This window comes from Oncorhynchus clarkii, chromosome 1 (genome assembly GCF_045791955.1).
Source record: "Oncorhynchus clarkii lewisi isolate Uvic-CL-2024 chromosome 1, UVic_Ocla_1.0, whole genome shotgun sequence".
Classification (NCBI taxonomy): Eukaryota; Metazoa; Chordata; class Actinopteri; order Salmoniformes; family Salmonidae; genus Oncorhynchus; species Oncorhynchus clarkii.
In genome coordinates, this window is record NC_092147.1 from 36,000,081 (window position 1) to 36,017,361 (window position 17,281).

At 41.5% G+C, this 17,281-nt stretch overlaps 1 protein-coding gene across 1 annotated transcript in view; it reads right to left on the bottom strand.

Moving 5' to 3' along the window:
* The window catches only part of LOC139406644 (CD44 antigen-like), a 31,396-nt gene that overhangs the window by 3,767 nt on the left and 10,348 nt on the right, over positions 1 to 17,281 (bottom strand). The window contains exons 2-5 of the mRNA XM_071149484.1: positions 7,761 to 7,932; positions 5,450 to 5,589; positions 4,241 to 4,321; positions 1,462 to 1,914 (exon numbers count right to left, since the gene is read on the bottom strand). Coding sequence (XP_071005585.1) covers positions 1,462 to 1,914; positions 4,241 to 4,321; positions 5,450 to 5,589; positions 7,761 to 7,932 — 846 coding nt within the window. The remainder of the gene's footprint in view (positions 1 to 1,461; positions 1,915 to 4,240; positions 4,322 to 5,449; positions 5,590 to 7,760; positions 7,933 to 17,281) is intronic.

Sequence of the window (17,281 nt, forward strand, 5' to 3'; positions counted from 1 at the left end):
TGGGTTATAGCTTTTATAACTATTACCATTTGTCTTATGTAACACTAAATGCCCAAACATAGTGAGCTACAAACAACAGTGGCTATTGAAGTGAGAGTTCTGAGTTTTAATCCACAATCCTTTTCACACCCCAACACCAGGGGGCGAGGTTAGTTCTCTAACTTTCCAGAGTCGGACCAAACTTGTGTGTGGGTGGTCGGCTATCTGTTACAAGAATCCTTCTCTAAGTTCTCAGAGGCAGCACTTCCAAGAAAATTTTAGGGATAGTTCTAAATGTCAAAAAGTCATTCAGTTTCAACAGGTAAATATGGTGTTAGTTCTGCTCTTCACTTTTTTAATATCAACTTTTAACATCTCAGCTGAGAAGACTGTATTAGAGATTGCATGATAATACATCTTGACAGAAGTTTTGAGGAGAATGACGAACATGCATATGTGCAGTATATTTAGAGATTCATATGATTAAATGAATCACCTTCAAAGCACTAAATGTTTGAGTCGCCTTGGAAACAGTAGGGAAGTACAGTAGGGACAGAGAAGAGAAGTGATATTATAGTGATGTGTTTTAGTGACTCTGGCTAGACCAGTTCTTACATGGCATTGATTAATAACACAACTGTTCCGTCCAGTAGAACTGAAGATATTTAGTTGATACATCTGTAAAAGTCTTGTACAACTTTTAGGATATATATTTTTTCTTATATAGATTAATGTCATAGTATTAAAGGTTTCATCGTGGAAATTTGTCTGATTTGGTGTTTTTTTGTTGGAATAAAAGTCAGCAAAATATATTTATATTAGGCTAAATGTGCTATTTGAAATTGTCTTAGAGTGTGTCTTTAGTTTAGGCTTCCTATCCACAGCCCACCACTTTTCTCTCTCTGGGGTGTCACCAGGTGTCTAAAGAAGAACATCTTACTGTATATAAATATTTAAGTTTTAATGTCACGTGCACAAGTACAGTGAATTGCCTTTCTTGCTAGCTCTAAACCCAACAATGCAGTAACCAATATCAACGTAGCACTAAAAATAGCATAAGGTATTCACACAAACTCCCTGCTCTCTCACAGGTGATAACACTGACTGGACAAAGGTTGCTGATTCAACATTTTACCAGAAGCAATGCATTAATGTACCTAAGGACATTCTACCCTTTGAAAATTCTGCACTTGAGTATTGAAACTGATTATTTTTAGGCTCAGGGGAAGCTTTGTGGTGGTAAGCTGTCATCCTGTCACAGCAATCCTATGACAAACATCCTATGACAAACATGTTTTATTAATGTTATGTTTTACTGTTCTGACATGAGATTATTTACTTGAGATGTATTTGTATTTTAAAGGGTGCTATTTTATTGAAATAAATTGTAATCATTTTCTTCAAGATACCAAACTGAACGACGAAGCAAAAAACAGCAATCTGTATGTAATATTATGTATGTTACAAACAGTCATTCCTTACCTCCTACCTCCACCTCCTTCTCCTGTAAATCCTCCTCTCTGGCCCGGCCCTGTGGTTCTCCTGGCTCTTTAACAGATGGTGCCATAGAAGAGGCCCCCTCCTCATCTGAGCCAGAAGGCAACATTCCAGACACAGTGGTTTCTTCCATCTCAGTGACCACCACCCCAGGGTGCTCAGTGGGGCTGGCTTTCTGGGTCCCATTCCCCTCAACCGTCATTCCTATGCTAAGGCTTTCTGTGGCTGCCCCCTCTGAAGCATAACCCTCAGCCCATGCTGTTGACTTTACTTGGCTGGCCTCAGTGGGTGCAGGCTGGTCTGTGTCCAATGCTTCCATTACTTCAGTGGTGCTCTCTGCTCCCTTTTCTCCAGGGGCGGAGGTGGTGTCCTGGGTGTCAGGCTCGGAGTTGATGGTGGTCTCCGGCTGGGCTCCATCCTCAGGGCCTGTGGCCTCACCTTTGTGAAAAACAGACCAAAGATATTCAGTACCAGTCAAACGCTTGGACACACCGACTCATTCAAGGGTTTTACTTAATTTGTACTATTTTCTACATTGCAGAATAATAGTGAAGACATCAAAACTATGAAATAACACATATGGAATCATGTACTAACCAAAAAAGTGTTAAACAAATCAAAAGATATTTCATATTTTAGATTCTTCAAAGTAGCCACTTTTTGCCTTGATGACAGCTTTGCACGCTCTTGGCATTCTCTCAGACATCCTAGTTGTGAATATCTGAGGAAATCCGTTCTGCCAAAATTCCAGAGGAAGATAGTGTAGGCCCTGTCCAGGGGCTATACTTGTACATCAAGCTGCCATATGCTACAGAATCAGGACATAGGCTCCTGCCCGAACGGGCCGTTCTGGCTTAGATAATGCTTACTTGTCCAAGGCTTACTTATTACTAGATAGTGAGCAAAAAGACAAATTCAACTCCATTTTCAACTAATCAGATGTTGATGTTGCCAATTAATTTAATGATTACTTCATTGGCAAAGTGGGCAAACTTAGGTGGGAAATGCCAACAACAAAAGCATTGTAAGTTTGAATTTAGTAAAGTTAGTGTGGGAGAGGAGGAAAAAGTATTGTTATCGATCTGTAATGACAAACCTCCTGGCATTGACAACTTAGATGGAAAGCTACTGAGGATGGTAGCTGACTCTATAGCCACTTTTATCTGTCATATCTTTTATCTGAGCCTAGAGGAAAGTCTTTGTCCTCAGACCTGGAGGGAAGCCAAAGTCATTCCGCTACTAAAGAGTGGTAAAGCGGCCTTTACTGGTTCTAACTGCAGACCTATCGGCTTGCTGACAGCTCTTAGCAAACTTTTAAAAGTACAATGCTATTTCTCTGTAAACAAATGAACAGCAGACATTCAGCATGCTTACAGAGAAGGGCACTCGACATGTACTGCACTGACACAAATTACTAATGATTGGTTGAAAGAAATTGATAATAAGAAGATTGTGGGAGTTGTACAGTTAGATTGCAGTGCATACTTTGATATTATTGATCATAACCTGTTGTTGAGAAAATGTATGTGTTATGGCTTTTCAACCTCTGCCATATCGTGGATTCAGAGCTATCTATCTAATATAACTCAGAGGGTTTTCTTTAATGGAAGCGTCTCTAATGTCAAACATGTAAAGTGTTGTGTACCACAGGGCAGTTCTCTAGGCTCTCTACTATTTTCTATTTCTACCAATGAACTGCCACTGGCAATAAACAATGCATGTGTGTCCATGTATGCTGATGATTCAACCATGTACACATCAGCAACCACAGATAATGCAACCACATCCAATGAAGTCACTGAAAACCTTTACAAAGAGTTGCAGTTTGTTATGGAATGGGTGGCCAAAATAAACTGGTCTTGAACATCTCTAAAACTACGAGCCTTATATTTGGTACAAATCATTCCCTAAGTTCTAGACCTCAGCTGGATCTGGTAATGAATGGTGTGGCTGTTGAACAAGTTGAGCAGACTAAATGACTTGGTGTTTCCTTAGATTGTAAACTGTCATGGTCAAAACATATAGGTTCAATGGTTGTAAAGATGGGGAGAGGTATGTCTGTACTAAAGAGATGCTGTGCTTTTTTAACACCACACTCGACAAAGTCCTGCAGGCTCTAGTTTTATCTCATCTGTTTTATTGTCCAGTCATATGGTCAAGTGCTGCAAAGAAAGACCTAGTTAAGCTGCAGCTGGCCCTGAACAGAGCGACACGTCGAGCTCTTCATTGTAATCAGAGGGCTAATATTAATACTATGCATGCCAGGTGCTCTTGGCTAAGAGTTGAGGAAAGACTGACTGAGTCACTTCTTGTTTTTATAAGAAAGAATACTGTGTTTGGAAATTCCAAATTGTTTGCATAGTCAACTTATACACAGCACTGATACACACACTTACCCCACCAGCCACTTACCCCAGGTCCAGAACACATTCAAGGAAACCTACAGTATTATACAGACGTGAACAGCAAACCTGGTTTCAAAAAACAAGTAAAGCAACAGCTCATGGCACAATGCCTCTCCCCCATGTGACCTACTTGTTGTGTTTATGTACAGTATGTGTAACTGATATACGCGCGCACACACACTACATGTTCAATTGTAATGTCTTTTTGTTATTTCGTTACGTGTTGGAGAGTAGCTGTCGCTAATGGGGATCCTAATAAATCAAAGTGTAGCTGCGGAATGGCATACTGTATGAAATACAGAGGAGACGGAAAAGGTTATGATTTTGATGATGTGACTCGTGAAAAAGACAGGACTGACCTGCAGCATCTGTCACCTGAACACTCTCTGGTCCTGTTGAATCAGGGTTGATGGCCGCATCACAGTTCTTGTCAGCCAACTCTGTCAAAAACAGAAGTTTGGCTCAGGGATGAGGAACAAAGCACAAATGTGTAATTATCTTCAGCACATGTTATAGTCCAAGTTCTAAGAATGGCGAGGATGGGAAGAGTCATTAAGATTTATGTGTGTTTTAAGGGATCATTGTGCCAAAATTAGGCCCGGTTTTCGGAAGACACATACATTTCCCAAATCACCACATAGGGAGAACTTTCACTAAGTGCGTTGTTGGAGCATGTGTCGATACTGGTAGGATCGGGAGAAAGGCAGCGCTAATCTTGGATGAGCTTTCTCCATTCAAATCTTAGCATAACATTGGAATTATTCCACAATACTGACGACGGATCAGCTCCTATAGAAATATTATCACCTATATGGCTGCTAATATTGATGCTTTTTCTAATACTTACCTTTAACAATGCACTAAATCACAGATTTGGGACATCATTGCTCACATTTGTTTTTCCACATCATGAAACATATACTGAAAAATTACAGACAATAGCCTACAATTATCAAAATAGAACTCGGTTGAACATGAAATAGATTTGAAAATGAGTTAAATATGTAGGCCAATGTGCTATGTATCCAATAATGTATATATATTTTTTGATTGCAGTCATCTCGGTTTTAATTTGAAGCATATTTGTATCCTTTATTTGTTTGTAACAATTGCAAAGAACATTGGCATCTTTATATTTGTAGGCCGAGTCAACGTCGTTCTGAAGTTATCAGCATTCACCGAGACAGATAAACGTCTCAATTCTATGTTTCGCAGAGATCTTCTGTGTATAAATCACTCAAATAATGGAGGACAAAACAGAACAAAAATCCCTGGCAATATAATGACAAACTCTCAATAAAGATTGTTTAAAAAGAAGACCAGCTTTATACGACAATAAAACAAAGGGCAAAAAAGCATTTAATAACGCACTGTTCTATAAGTGGTCTGAGGCAGTTGGTAATTAATGAGTGTTTTCAAGTTCAACTTAAGTAGCAAGAGTTTTGAGAAACAGCTCTGAGAATTAATGATGCTCCTACAAAGGTTCTAACAATTATCTTAGCATTAACATACGTTTGGGAAACCAGGTCCTGGTCAATATGAGCTATTATGAAAAAATAAAAACTCACCTGATGCATTGAAACAGAAGGCATCAAAGGGTTTTTCCGGAGAGACTTGATGGAAGAAGACTCCAGTCATGTTGTTGGCACAGTTAACATGAGCCTTTTGTCTGAGGATGGTGGTGCTTCCGTTGCTGATCCAACCATATCTACAATCAAATGGCAAATAGCATTTAAGATCCAATTGCTATAGTATGTTAGCCATTAGCTTGTAGCTTACACCACAGAATTATCAGCAATACTCAAGATGTATGTCAAATATAGGTAAAAAAAAAGTATGTAGTTAAAGTAGAGGTGAAGCAAGATAACACAATACTTTTTATTTTTGGTGGGTGCTTGTACATGATCTAAATAGAAGATTAAATGTAAATTAAGTTAAACAATAATTTGTATTGACACAATAAATCAATACTGCTAGCAGTGTTTAAGTTGAGATAAGGAACACCATACAAGGCTCCGTAATCATACAATTTATTGACCATTACCGTTTTCCCCCCTGAAACCGAAAGGTCCATGTTGGTCTCTGCTGGTCAGTGCTAGTCTGACTAGCATGATCTAGCTGGTAAGGCTGTCCGACTAGCAAGTCAAGCTGGTGATGCTGGTGACCAGCTCATGCTGGTATGCTGGTGATGTTGGTATGCTGGTGATGCTGGTATGCTGGTGACCAAGCTGGTCCATGCTGGTCAAGCATGGTCTAGTTGGTCAAGCTGGTCTGACAAGCATGGTAAAACCACGCCCAAGCATGGTAAAACCACGTCCCATCATTATCAAATTTCCCAGCATCCTCTATTGCAGTTAGATTTTTAGATGTTTTAAAATTCAATATCTGTGTTTTTGCATGTACATTGATTGATTCATCAATTGTATGCTACACAAATAAAAATTACATATTTGTTTCTAAACGAATCCAATCTGTTAGTTTGATTGATTGCACCGTTACTGAAATGGTTGTCCAGTTTAGATAGTTTCAATTAGTCATCATCCTAAACCCTGGCATTCATCCTGAACACTTGCAATTGTTGGATATCCCCACTCTGTCTGGATACTAATAGGATTGAAACATCACTTTGTAAGCCAGCAAAATGTGACTTGCAGGCCTTTTGATGTGTAATATATTGTCTAAAATAATTAGGCACTTTGGTGTTGGTTTTTCTGATGACCAGCTAGTACTGGTTATCAGCATATCAACTTCACCAGCATAAGTTGTACAGTTGCCATGGCACTCTATTGGCAGCCTAGGCAGAGAGCCCCTGTATATTTTGTAAATATGGAAATATTTACATTTTTTTTATGAATCAATTTACTTTGTTTTTGTTTTTGAATGCCACATTAGTATAGATTTAGTCTGGATCAACAAACAAAACATCCTTCCCAAGATTTAATTGCAAACCAGCTTTTGAAAGTTGGCAAGTAAATAATGCTAGCTACAAGCTGTTTTGATTTCAGTACATTGGCCTACATTGGGATGTTTCTACGGTCTCGATCCAAGAGTGGGACTACAATACAGTGACAAGTTGGCAGTGAGGAATTCATTGCTCAAGAGTATTTCTCTGAAGTTATGTGTTGACTGAATCCTGCATGTGGAGCTAAAATACAAACTGCATCTCATTCTACAAGTGTCCTACCACTAAAGAGAAGACAGACGTGGAGACACTTTGAGCTACCTGCCTGCCCCTGGACGACCTGATCTAACTGCTCAGCTCCTCCTGTTGACCACCTGCACCTCCCTCTGCTCAAACCTTGTGCTATTGACTGTCTCTCCATCTGTTGGAGGCGTGAAGTAACGTACTGAGAACTTCTGCATGCTCACATCCTTCATATTTTTTTAATGATGTTTGTTTTGTTTTTAAAGTGTTTTGAGATACGTGTATGTGCCGTGTACTGCAATTCAGCTTTAAGCTGCTAAGTATGGCCAATTTTTTTTTTTTTTAAATCACAACGAAGGCTGATTACCAGCAAAACCAGCACTAGTTACCATCATATGCTGGTCTATGCTTTTTTTCAGCAGGGGTGTTTTTGATTTAGAGAATGTCATTCAATGAGTGATAAGCCTACCACATTTTTTAAAACACTTACAGAAGGGATTCACAAGTATTTTCCAAAGGCCATACTAGTATACCACAACCATATGTCCGATACATACGTAGCTTGATTCTAAGTGGTATGCTAGTGTGAATATTGGAACAGGACCAATAGTCTCAGGGAAACATCTAGCTGATCTCTTTCCTTTGAATCAGCTATTGTTAACCCTTTGATAAGGCACGTCCTGGGGTTCCTAAGCGGAGGCTCAGTTGTCATGAAGATAGGTGTGTGACCTCACCTGCAGGTCTCTAGGCCATGGGCATGGGCCTCGATGACCTGTTCCCTGCTGGCAATGGTGATTCCCAGACTCTCACACAGCTTCTTGGCCAGATCCAAGGTCAATGAGTAGCGATCTGGTCCTTCCACGTGGAACACTCCGGCATGGCTGCAGCTACGTGATTTCACTGTAGCTGAGGGAAGGCGGAGAAGGTGGGAGAGAGGTTAGTTTTGAGGAAATTCACCTGTGAGACACTGTGACTGCATGGCGGCCATTTTGTTACTATGAATTTGAAAACTATCATATGTCGACTTCATCAAAAGACTGAAAGAGCACAAGGTGGAAGAAAGGTTACTTTTCAATATGTCTGAAAATAACTAGGCATTGCTCTTGTCAGGTTAGGTGGTCAGTTTCACACACCTAACTAGGCACAAGACCAACTGGTGACAAACAAAACAGATGGGTCAAACAAATTCATTTCCCACTGGCATTTGCAATAAAGTTGGTATTCACAATCAAGTTTCCATCACAATTTTCCCTTTGCTCTTGGCAGGTCAGGTGGTCAGTTTCACACAACGTACTAGACACAAGATCAACTGATGACAAATAAAATAGATGGGTGAAACAAATTCATTTCCCAGTGGTATTTGCAATAAAGTTAGAATTTTAATCACAATTTTGTGTTAACAAATGTATAACAGACATGAGAAACACACCACAGGGCACACAAATCAAATTGTATTGGTCACATACACATATTTGCAGATGTTATTGCGGGTGTAGCAAAATGCTTGTGTTTCTAGCTCCAACAGTGCAGAAATATCTAACAAGTAATATCTAATCATTTCACAACAATAGACACAATACACTGGTTGAATCAATGTTGTTTCCACATCATTTCAATTAAATTATGTTGAAGCAACGTGGAATAAACTTTGAATGACGTCTGTTCCCAGTAGGATTTAAAACCTCTTAAGGATCTGACCCTTTTTTTGAATTTTCATCTAAAATGACACACACAAATCTAACTGCCTGTATCTCATGACCTGAAGCAAGGATATGCATATTCTTGATATAATTTAAAAGGAAACACTTTGAAGTTTGTGGAATTGTGAAATTAATGTAGGAGAATATAACACATTAGATCTGGTAAAAGATGATACAAAGAAAAAAGCATGCTTTTTTTCTTGTTTTTTTGTACCATCATCTTTGAAATGCAAGAGGAAGGCCATAAGGTATTATTCTAGCCCAGGCGCAATTTTGATTTTGGCCACTAGACTACAGCAGTGTATGTGCAAAGTTTTAGATTGATCCAATGAATCATTGCATTTCTGTTCAAAATGTTGTATCAATACTGCCCAAATGTGCCTAATTGGTTTAATAAGACATTTTCAAGTTCATAATTGTGCACTCTCCTCAAACAATAGTATGATATATTTTCACTGTAATAGCTACTGTCAATTGGACAGTGCAGTTAGATTAACAAGAATTTAAGCTTTCTGCCCATATCAGCTATGTCTATGTCATGGGAAATGTTTTTCTTACTGACAACCTCATGCTAATCACATTAACCTATGTGTCATGTGTGCTCCCTCTCTAGCCTCTAGGTCACCAGGCTGCTCGTTATGGCGCACACCTGTCACCATCAACAGAACTGTATGAATAAGGCTTGAAATTACTTACATGATTTATAAATATTATAACATTATAAAATTGCTAACTATAAGATTGCCTTCCTTAGAACTGTACAATACATATTTCTATGTTTAGTGTTAGAGAAAATGTGCACATTTTCTAAAGGACTCTCTTGATCTGCCCCCACCACTGTGAGTCATACAGAGCTCGAGCTTGGCATCCTGAAATTGTTAGGAACTCGCCTTTCATTTTATATTAATCTTTCTGTGAATCAATCTCTGAATGTGCTAGAAATCACTCTCTCCTGCTGCGCTACAATGTAAGGATTGCAGGTATGTACTTTGTCACTGGCTGATCGATATATAAGCAAAGATTTTACAGAACCACACAGGTCCTCTTAACAGGGAACTTTAGATGTTGCTTGATACTGCTTTTATATAAAACAGATTACATTTCTACTTGTAAAGTAATGGAACTGAATACTTCGTTACACTTTGTTGAATAGTCTTGGTAAATACTTATGAACCCAGTAGCTATTTCTTCTAGTCTATAACTCAACAGTAACTGACAAAGATGGGATCAATGGGGACCTCACTGCAGCTCTGGCATACTAGTATTTACCCAGGGCTAACATTACCGGAGTACCCCTATTCATGGATTGCATGTTTCGTCACAATATTGCTTTGGACGTTTGTGTTGTTCTGAGCATTCTGATCAATGCATCATCAATGAGTGTATCACGATTTCCGCCGAAGTCGGCTCCTCTTCTTGTTCGGGCGGCGTTCGGCGATCGACGTCACCGGCTTTCTAGCCATCGCCTCTCAATTTTTCATATATCCATTTGTCTTGTCTTGTTTTCAAACACACCTGGTTTTCATTTCCCCAATCAATCTACTTGTATTTAACCCTCTGTTTCCCATCATGTTTTGTGTGTAATTGTTTTCATGTCAAGTGATGTTTGTTAAGCGCTTTACTTTATTGTTCCGTTTTTTGAGGGCATTTGTTTTGTTGTGCTCCCGGTTTGGAACTATAATAAAGTGTGCTTTATTTAATCATACTATGCTCTCCTGTACCCGATTTCACCTTCATACACACCCTGACAGAGTGCCTATGAATATTTCATCAAAAGTGCGTTACAGTGGCTTGGAATTACAATGCCATTCAAAAGGGGTCAAATAATTTGTATGGAAAACTTTTAAAATAATTTTGATATCACCATATTGATTTTAGATGCAGTATAACTGTCACCCCCTGATATGTTTAATCTGTCTTGTCTCCACCCCCTACCAAGTATCTCCCATTTTTCACACATTATCCCCTGTGTATTTATACCTGCATTTTCTGTTTGTCTGTTTGTCTGCCAAATGGTCTTGTCCATCAAGTGGGGCCAGGGTCTTTCTCTGTGTTTGTTCCTATTTCTGGTTACAACCTGCTTTGCCTGTCCTGACCCTGAGCTTGCCTGCCGTCTCCCAGCTAGCAAATCAATCAGTTCCGGGGGGCCAGAACTGATTGAATCGGCCAGGAATCGGGTGAAGGACTCGGCCAGGAATCAAAACGAATGACTGCCCAGAATCGGCCCAAGTACATCTCAGTTTCTGTCTATCGGAATTCAGCCGACTTTGCCGGCATCTTGCCAGAATCCCCCCAGAAGCAGCCCAATATGTTTTTAAATAAATGTATACAAAATTACCCTATTTAGTTATTTTAAATATGACTAATATACATTTTATACATACAAATTATACCCATTCACAATTTTTTAATTGTATTTAGTTATTTATTTTTTACCCTCTTTTTGTCATATCCAATTGTCTTGTCCCATTGCTGCAACTCCCGTACGGCCTCGGGAGAGGCGAAGGTCGAGAGCCATGTGTCCTCCGAAACACAACCCAGCCAAGCCGCACTGCTTCTTGACACAGTGCACGCTTAAAACCTCTTTGGGCTGAGATCCCGCTAACGGGATTGATATGACAACAGCCAGTGAAAGTGCAGGGCGCCTAATTAAAATTCCTCAAACATACAAGTATGTTACACCATTTTAAAGATACACTTCTTGTTAATCCCACCACAGTGTCCGATTTCAAAAAGGCTTTACGACGAACGCAAACCAAACGATTATGTTAGGGGAGTGCCTGGTCACAGAAAAACACAGCCACCTCCTAACTCCACCTCCTAACTCCATGGGATTTGTCCATCCGGTTGGATAACCTGCTGGTCACCCGTGGACGTTCACAGGGGGCTCTGTTGTTTCGATCATCCAGCAACCCCGCTCCGGTGCCCATGGAGTTAGGAGTTGCAGCGCATAGGGAGATGGGAGGAGGAGCCATCACGTGCGCCATCTGTGGCCGCAGAGGACACACGGCCGGTCGGTGCCTTGTTGGTTCCTCTGGGAGTCGAGGCAACAGGCAGGGCACTCTGGCATCACCCCAGGTGAGTTTGCACCACACTCATCCAGAGTCCTCTGTTGATCAACTGTCTGTGCCTGTTTGTTTCCCTGAGGATTGGAAAACTGTCTGTGGATATGTCAGTGGATTTCTTAACAGATCTTCCTCTCTCACAGGGAAATACCACGATCCTGGTCGTTGTGGATAATTTTTCTAAGTCCAGTCGTCTCCTCCCTCTGCCTGGTCTCCCTATGGCCCTACAGACTGCGGAGGCCCTGTTTACCCATGTCTTCCAGCACTACGGGGTGCCTGAGGATATGGTGTCGGATCGGGATCCCCAGTTCACGTCCAGAGTTTGGAGGGCGTTCATGGAACGTCTGGGGGTCTCGATCAGCCATACCTCAGGTTTTCACCCCGAGAGTAACAGGCAGGTAGAGAGAGTCAACCAGGATGTGGGCAGGTTTCTGCGGTCCTATTTCCAGGACCGGCCGGGGGAGTGGGCAGCATTAGTGCCCTGAGCCGAGATGGCACAGAACTCGCTTCGCCATTCCTCCGCTAACCTCTCCCCCTTTCAGTGTGTATTGGGGTACCAGCCGGTTCTGGCACCATGGCATCAGGGTCAGACCGATACTCCTGCAGTGGACGACTGGTTTAGGCGCGCGGAGGAGACATGGGAGGCCGCTCGTGTCCATCTCCAGCGAGCCACGCGTCGTCAGAAAACCAGGGCGGACCGTCACCACAGTGACACCCCTGTGTTCGCACCGGGGGACCGGTTCTGGCTCTCGACCCTTAACCTGCCCCTCCACCTGCCCTGCCGGAAGTTGGGTCCTTGGTTTGTGGGGCCATTTAAAGTCCTGAGGAGGGTGAACGACATATGTTACAGATTACAACTTCCCCCTTATTATCGTATTAACCCCTCGTTCCATGTGTCTCTCCTCAGGCCGGTGGTGGCTGGTCCGCTCCAGGAATCTGAGGTACGGGAGGTCCCTCCTCCCCCTTTGGACATCGAGGGGGCCCCGGCGTACATCGTTCGCTCCATCCTGGATTCGAGGCATCGGGTAGGGGGCCTTCAGTACCTCGTGGAGTGGGAGGGGTACGGACCGGACCGGTTGAAGATATTTTTGGATCTTGAAGATTTATGTTAAAAACATCCTAAAGATTGATTCTATTCACCATCATCGTTTGACATGTTTCTACGGACTGTAACGGAACTTTGGACTTTGTCTGGACCTAGTGCTCGTGCCTCATGAAGATGGATTACTGGGCTGAACGCGCTAACAAAAACTTTATCGAAGAAATCAAACATTTATTGTGGAATTGGGATTCCTGGGAGTGCATTCTGATGAAGATCATCAAAAGTAAGTGAATATTTATAATGGTATTTCTGACTAATGTTGACTCCAACATGGCGGATATTTATTTTGCTGGTTTGGTCTCTGAGCGCCGTACTCAGATTATTGCATGGTTTGCTTTTTCCATAAAGTTAAAACAAAATCTGACACAGCGGTTGCATTAAGGAGAAGTCTATCTTTAATTCTGTGAATAACACATGTATCTTTTATCAATGTTTATTATGAGTATTTCTGGAAATTGATGTGGCTCTCTGTGAAATCACCAGATGTTTTGGAAGCAACACATTACTGAACATAACCTGAGATTTTTGGATATAAATATGCACATTTTTATGCTTGTGCTTCTAGTTCCAACAGAGCAAACTGCTAAAGCAACACTCGAGTGGTTTAAGGGGAAACATTTACATGTCTTGGAATGGCCTAGTCAAAGGCCAGACCTCAATCCAACTGAGAATCTGTGGTACTACTTAAAGATTGCTGTACACCAGCGGAACCCAACAAACTTGAAGGAGCTGGAGCAGTTTTACTTTGAAGAATGGGCAGAAATCCCAGTGGCTAGATGTGCCAAGCTTATAGAGACATACCCCAAGAGACTTTGCAGCTGTAATTGCTGAAAAAGGTGGCTCTACACAGTATTGACTTTGAGGGGTGAATAGTAATGTGCGCTTATCAAGAATAATGTCTTATTTCTTGTTTGTTTCACAATAAAAAATATTTTGCATCTTCAAAGTGGTAGGCATGTTTTGTAAATCAAATGATGCAAACCCCCCAAAATGAATCTTAATTCCAGGTTGTAAGGCAACAAAATAGGAAAAATGCCAAGGGGGTGAATACTTTCGCAAGCCACTGTAGGCAGCAGCCTCTCTGTCTTAGTGATGGCTGTTTAGCAGTCTGATGGCCTTGAGAATGAAGCTATTTGTCAGTCTCTCGGTCCCTGCTTTGATGCACCTGTACTGACCTCGCCTTCTGGATGGTAGTGGGGTGAACAGGCAGTGACTCGGTTGGTTCTTGTCCTTGATGATCTTTTTGGCCTTCCTGTGACATCGGGTGCTGTAGCTGTCCTGGAGGGCAGATAGTTTGCCCCCGGTGATGCGTTTTGCATACACCACCGTCTGGAGAGCCCTGTGGTTGTGGGTGGTGCTGTTGCCATACCAGGCGGTGATACAGCCCGTCAGGATGCTCTCAATTGCGCATCTGTAAAAGTTTGTGAGGGTTTTAGGTGAAAAGCCACATTTCTGACTTTGAAAGGCTCTGTTCCTTTTGTGCCTTCTTCACCACACTGTCTGTGTGGGTGGACCATTTCAGTTTGTCCGTGACATGTATGCAGAGGAACTTAAAACTTTCCACCTTCTCCACTGCTGTCCCATCGATGTGGATAGGGGGGTGCTCCCTCTACTGTTTCCTGAAGTCCACGATCATCTCCTTTGTTTTGATGATATTGAGTATGAGGTTATTTTCCTGACACCACACAGGAGTCGCTAGTGTGCTATGGGACAAGGACATCCCTGCCACCCACCCCTAAACCGGACAACGCTGGGCTAATTGTGTGCCGCCCCATGGGTCTCCAGGTCGTGGCCGGCTGCGACCGAGCCTGGACTCAAACCCAGAAACTCTAGTGGCACAGCTAGCACTGTGATGCGGTGCAGTGCCTTAGACCACTGCGCCACTCGGAAGGCCCGTCATCTACAAACTTGATGATCGAGTTGGAGGCGTGCATGGCCACACAGTCAGGGGTGAACAAGGAGTACAGGAGGGGGCTGAGTACGCACCTTTGTGCACCCAGTGTTGAAGATCAGTGAAGTGGAGATGTTGTTCCCTACCTTCACCACCTGGGGGTGGCCCGCCAGGAAGTCCAGGACCCAATTTACACAGGGTGGGGTTGAGACCCAGGGCCTCCAGCTTAATGATGGGATCAAGCCCTTAATGAGGGATCAAGCCCTGAATGCAGTTTAAATCGAATCAAATCAAATGTTATTGGTTAGCAGATGTTAATGTGAGTGTAGTGAAATGCTTGTGCTTCTAGTTCTGACCATGCAGTAATATCGAACAAGCAATCTAACAATTTCACAACAACTACCTTATACACACACAAGTGTAAAGGAAGGAATAAGAATTTGTACATATGGTTGAGGGATGGCCGACCAGCATAGGCAGGATGCTGTAGATGGTATAGAGTACAGTATATATATAGTGGGCTCCAAAATTACTGGCACCCCTGACTGGCAATGCACAAACAATGTTTAAAAAAATATAAACAATATAATTATGGAGATAATCTCAAAATACCAACATGTGAGAAATACTGTACTTTATTAATGTTTCAATGGAATGGAATGTCCTTGATGATCTTTTTGGCCTTTCTGTGACATCGGGTGGTGTAGGTGTCCTGGAGGGCAGGTAGTTTTCCTCTGTGGATACGTTGTGCAGACCTCACTACCCTCTGGAGAGCCTTACGGTTGTGGGCGGAGTAGTTGCCATACCAGGCGGTGATACAGCCCGACAGGATGCTCTCGATTATGCATGTGTAAAAGTTTGTGGTGTTTTTGTGTTTTTGGTGACAAGCCAAATTTCTTCAGCCTTCTGAGGTTGAAGAGGAGCTGTTGCGCCTTCTTCACCATGCTGTCTGTGTGGTTGGACCATTTCAGTTTGTCCGTGATTGGCTGACAGCCATGGTATATCAAACCATATACCACGGTTTTGACAAACCATTAATTTTTACATTTTTATTTTTTACTAATTATGTTGGTTTATAATAGCAATAAGGCACCTCGGGGGTTTGTGGTATATGGCTATTCCACGTTGTGTCATGCTTAAGAACAGCCCTTAGCCATGGCAGAGTGTATTTGCCATATACCACACCCCCCTGGGCATTATTACTTAGGTTTATACAGACAGCAAAAACACTTCAGTGAATACTACAGTAATGTAAAAAAAGAACACTACAGTGATTACTATAGTATACAGTGCCTTCGGAATGTATTTAAACCTCTTGACTTTTTCCACTTTTTGTTTGGGTTACAGCCTTCTTCTAAAATTGATTAAATAGATTTTTTTCCCATCATAAATCTGCACACAATACCCCATAATGACAAAGCAGAAACAGGTTTTAAGAAATTTTTGCTAATTTGTTAAAAATGAAAAACGGAAATATGACATTTACATAAGTATTCAGACTCTTTGCTCAGCACCTTGTTGAAGAACACGCTAATTGGGCAAATGTAGCACATTTTTTGTTGTCTGAGGGAGGGAAATGGTGTAAATTAAGAGAACTCAATGTGTTTTGAAAGATGAGACGTTGATGATTATTATAAATATCGCTTTGATGTCATACAAGCAAGCCAAACAATGCATACTGCTTTCATGTCATAAATTATATTATTCCCACTGTTACGCCAGTGTGACTTAGGACTTCTAACCCTGTTTAAACGTTGTGTGTTTGAGCTACAGACTTCTGGGTTGTACAATTTGTCTGTGTGATTAACGGGGGCTGACCTAGATCGGTGTTTGTGAGACAATGGAGGAATCCGAAGAGGCCAGGGGCTGGTTCTTTTTACAAAAATGTCATAGAGTCAGAATGGTTTGAGCTACAAACCATTGAAAAGCTGAGACTCTAACGGGCACGCACGTGTAAAGTCTTTTGATCAATGACGCTCACAAGCTACACTATAGTCGTTAGAAGGTTGAGGGGTTCTTCTGCATAGAAAATCCCAGGAAATCCCAGGACATCGTGTCTTTTATAGTTCACGTAGTTGCTGTCACAAACTACAAACAATTACCACTAGTTGGATATTAATTTTCCACTAAGCAACATTTTCTGTACTTACAGCATTTATATAAATTCCTTTTTATCAGGTTTTTGCCTTGGCTGACAATTTTATTTTGACATTTGTCAATATAACTTATGAATGCAACTGTTTATGTCAAATTGTGTTGTGTTATACTTGTAGCTCTGGCCGCCCTGAAAAGAAAATGGTGAAACACTTCAATGTGAGGCTAAATATAAGCACTGGATATACAGGTAGAAGAAAGAATTAATGAATGAAAAGCCCATTTTTGCTGGGGTCTCGGGTCTGATAGGGTTACAAGATGACGTTGCATCATACCCTGGGTTGTTCTGAACCTATGTTTGTATATTGTGACAAAAATTTGCCACAGAACACTCACCAAAATA